The sequence below is a fragment of the Solanum verrucosum genome, unplaced genomic scaffold (genome assembly GCF_900185275.1).
Source record: "Solanum verrucosum unplaced genomic scaffold, falcon-dt-bn FXZP01000261.1, whole genome shotgun sequence".
Classification (NCBI taxonomy): domain Eukaryota; kingdom Viridiplantae; phylum Streptophyta; class Magnoliopsida; order Solanales; family Solanaceae; genus Solanum; species Solanum verrucosum.
This window is the reverse complement of record NW_026019969.1, coordinates 16,417,613-16,420,312: the sequence shown is the minus strand read 5'-3', so window position 1 is coordinate 16,420,312 and position 2,700 is coordinate 16,417,613. Positions and strand designations below refer to the sequence as shown.

Genomic DNA, 2,700 nt, shown 5'->3' with positions numbered 1-2,700 from the left:
CTACCAAAGGCCTTGGCTAGGATTTATAAGGGTCTTGGGGATGATTGAGATCTGAGGATTTAGTTTCTTTCCGAGTCTATTTTCTTTTCTTAGTTATTAGTTGTTGCTTTTATTTATTTATATTTTTGTTAATCATTTTGAGTCTATCTTAGTCTTAGCTATTTCTATTCTCATGTTTTATTCAAATCATTGTGTTAAGAATATTTGAAAATGAATGAAAATGATTTACTTTTGGTCAACTTATGTACATTTATTATTCTAAAGAAAAAAAAAAAAAAAAAAATTATTATCTTTCACAAACTACGTAATGATCTGATTCATGTTCAACATGATACGTAGGCAACCCTCAATGGGTTCGATCGAAATGTGTTTCAAAATTATTCAAATAAGTAAAATATAAGACTAAGAGACATAATCAAGTCGTTTAAAGCCGGGATGAAACATGAAAGCCTTCCGAAACTCATTTTAGAAACATAAATAATTTAGGTGCATAACATACAACGTGTGACTATCGTTTGCAAAACACTAAACCCTAACATGTTTTTTTTTGTAAAAGAAAAGAGAAAAAAAAAAGAGAAAGAGTTTTAAGGTGGTTGGTTTGTGATTAGAGCTGGCATCTCATCAATACTACACCAGATCAAAAGGGAAAGGGAAGATGACACGCAAGGAGGGAACAGAGTCGGGAAATGACGACGTCCAAATAGTTGCACAAGAATCGGTGTCTGTGGAAGAGGTAAAAATGTTGCGACAACAAATGGCCGAAATGTATGAAGCTTGGATGAATGGGCAAGCTCCTTCATCTTCGATTCGGGAATACCTGAATGCGAATATGCCATTCCCTATCCAAGTATCAACCAATGATCCAATTTATCCACCTGGATTCGGCCCCTACACTAACACATCGAACGTCGCTGAAACTTCTACAGTACGTCCCTTGAATACACCTATGATGAGTAACCCGCTATTTGTGCCAACTGCGCCGACTAATAGCACTTCAAATCCAACGGTGGTGCCCAAACTCAACAATGATCCTTCATTCCAAGTTCTTCATGACCATGGCTACACCCCCGAAGAGGCCCTTAAAATTCCAAGCTCTTATCCCCAGACTCATCAATATAGTTCCCCCTTCAAAATTGAGAAGACAGTTAAGAATGAGGAGCATGAAGAAATGGCTAAGAAAATGAAGAGTTTGGAACAGAGTATAAGAGATATGCAAGGACTAGGGGGCCACAAAGGCATCTCATTCAGTGATTTGTGCATGTTTCCCCACGTCCATTTACCTACTGGTTTTAAAACCCCGAAGTTTGAGAAATATGATGGTCACGGAGACCCTATAGCTCATTTGAAGAGATATTGCAATCAATTGAGAGGTGCAGAGGGCAAAGAAGAGTTGCTCATGGCCTATTTTGGGGAAAGCCTAGTAGGAATTGCGTCTGAATGGTTCATAGATCAGGATATAGCCAATTGGCATACGTGGGATGATTTGGCTCGATGTTTTGTGCAACAATTCCAATATAATATTGATATTGTGCCAGACCGCTCCTCACTTGCTAACATGAGGAAAAAGACCACAGAAAATTTTCGTGAATATGCCGTTAGATGGAGGGAGCAAGCTGCTAGGGTTAAACCACCAATGAAGGAGTCAGAGATGATTGACGTTTTTCTCCAAGCCCAAGAACCTGATTACTTTCATTACTTGCTTTCTGCTGTCGGGAAGACATTCGCCGAAGTTATCAAGGTTAGGGAAATGGTGGAAAATGGCATCAAGTCTGGGAAGATCGTAAGCCAAGCTGCTTTAAAAGCCACAACACAAGCGCTTCAAAATGGTTCTGGAAATATTGGAGGGAAGAAAAGAAGGGAAGATGTAGCCACCGTTGTATCAGCACCTCGAACCTATGCCCAAGATAATCATACACAACACTACTTTCCTCCCCAAATTCCACAATATCCTGTCCCATATCCTCAATATCCTATTTTTAGCGCACAACCAATTGTTCCCCCTTCTTATCCGCAATGGCGTGCACCACTTCCTCAAAATCATCCATCACCCCCACAAATTCACCAAAATACAACTAGAATTCCTTTTCGTCCTAGAAAAGAATACAAGAAGGGAAATGGAGCTAAAGATGAATTCACCCCTATTGGAGAATCATATGCTAGCTTGTTTCAAAAATTAAGAAGGTTGAATGTTTTGAGTCCTATTGAAAGAAAGATGTCGAATCCTCCTCCGAGAAATCTTGATTATTCCCAACACTGCGCATATTGTTCTGATGCCCCAGGGCACAACATAGAAAGATGCTGGTACTTGAAAAAGGCAATTCAAGATTTGATCGATACTCGTCGAATTATAGTTGAAAGCCCAAATGGACCGAACATCAATCAAAATCCACTGCCCAGACATACTGAAACAAACATGTTAGAGATGATGAATGACCACGAAGAAGTTGCAGTCCCATACAAGCCAATCCTTAAGGTTGAAACTGGCATGGAAAGTTCAGCACATGTCGTTGACTTAACAAAAATGATGCCTTCAGGGGCGGAAAGTACGTTTGAAAAGTTGACCCCATCAAGCCCACCCATCCTAACTGTAAAAGGAGCACTTGAAGATGTTTGGGGAAGTCAGAGAGAGGCAAGATTGGTTGTTCCAAGAGGCCAGACAAGCCTATCTTGATCGTGCAAGGAGCCTATATTCCACCTGTG

At 40.0% G+C, this 2,700-nt stretch overlaps 1 protein-coding gene across 1 annotated transcript; it reads left to right on the top strand.

Annotated features, from left to right (window-relative positions):
* The first annotated feature begins 655 nt into the window (after positions 1-655).
* LOC125815122 (uncharacterized) lies at positions 656-2,671 on the top strand. The gene has a single exon (XM_049494503.1). It carries the CDS (start codon positions 656-658, stop codon positions 2,669-2,671), a length of 2,016 nt encoding a protein of 671 aa, XP_049350460.1.
* Positions 2,672-2,700: the final 29 nt, after the last annotated feature.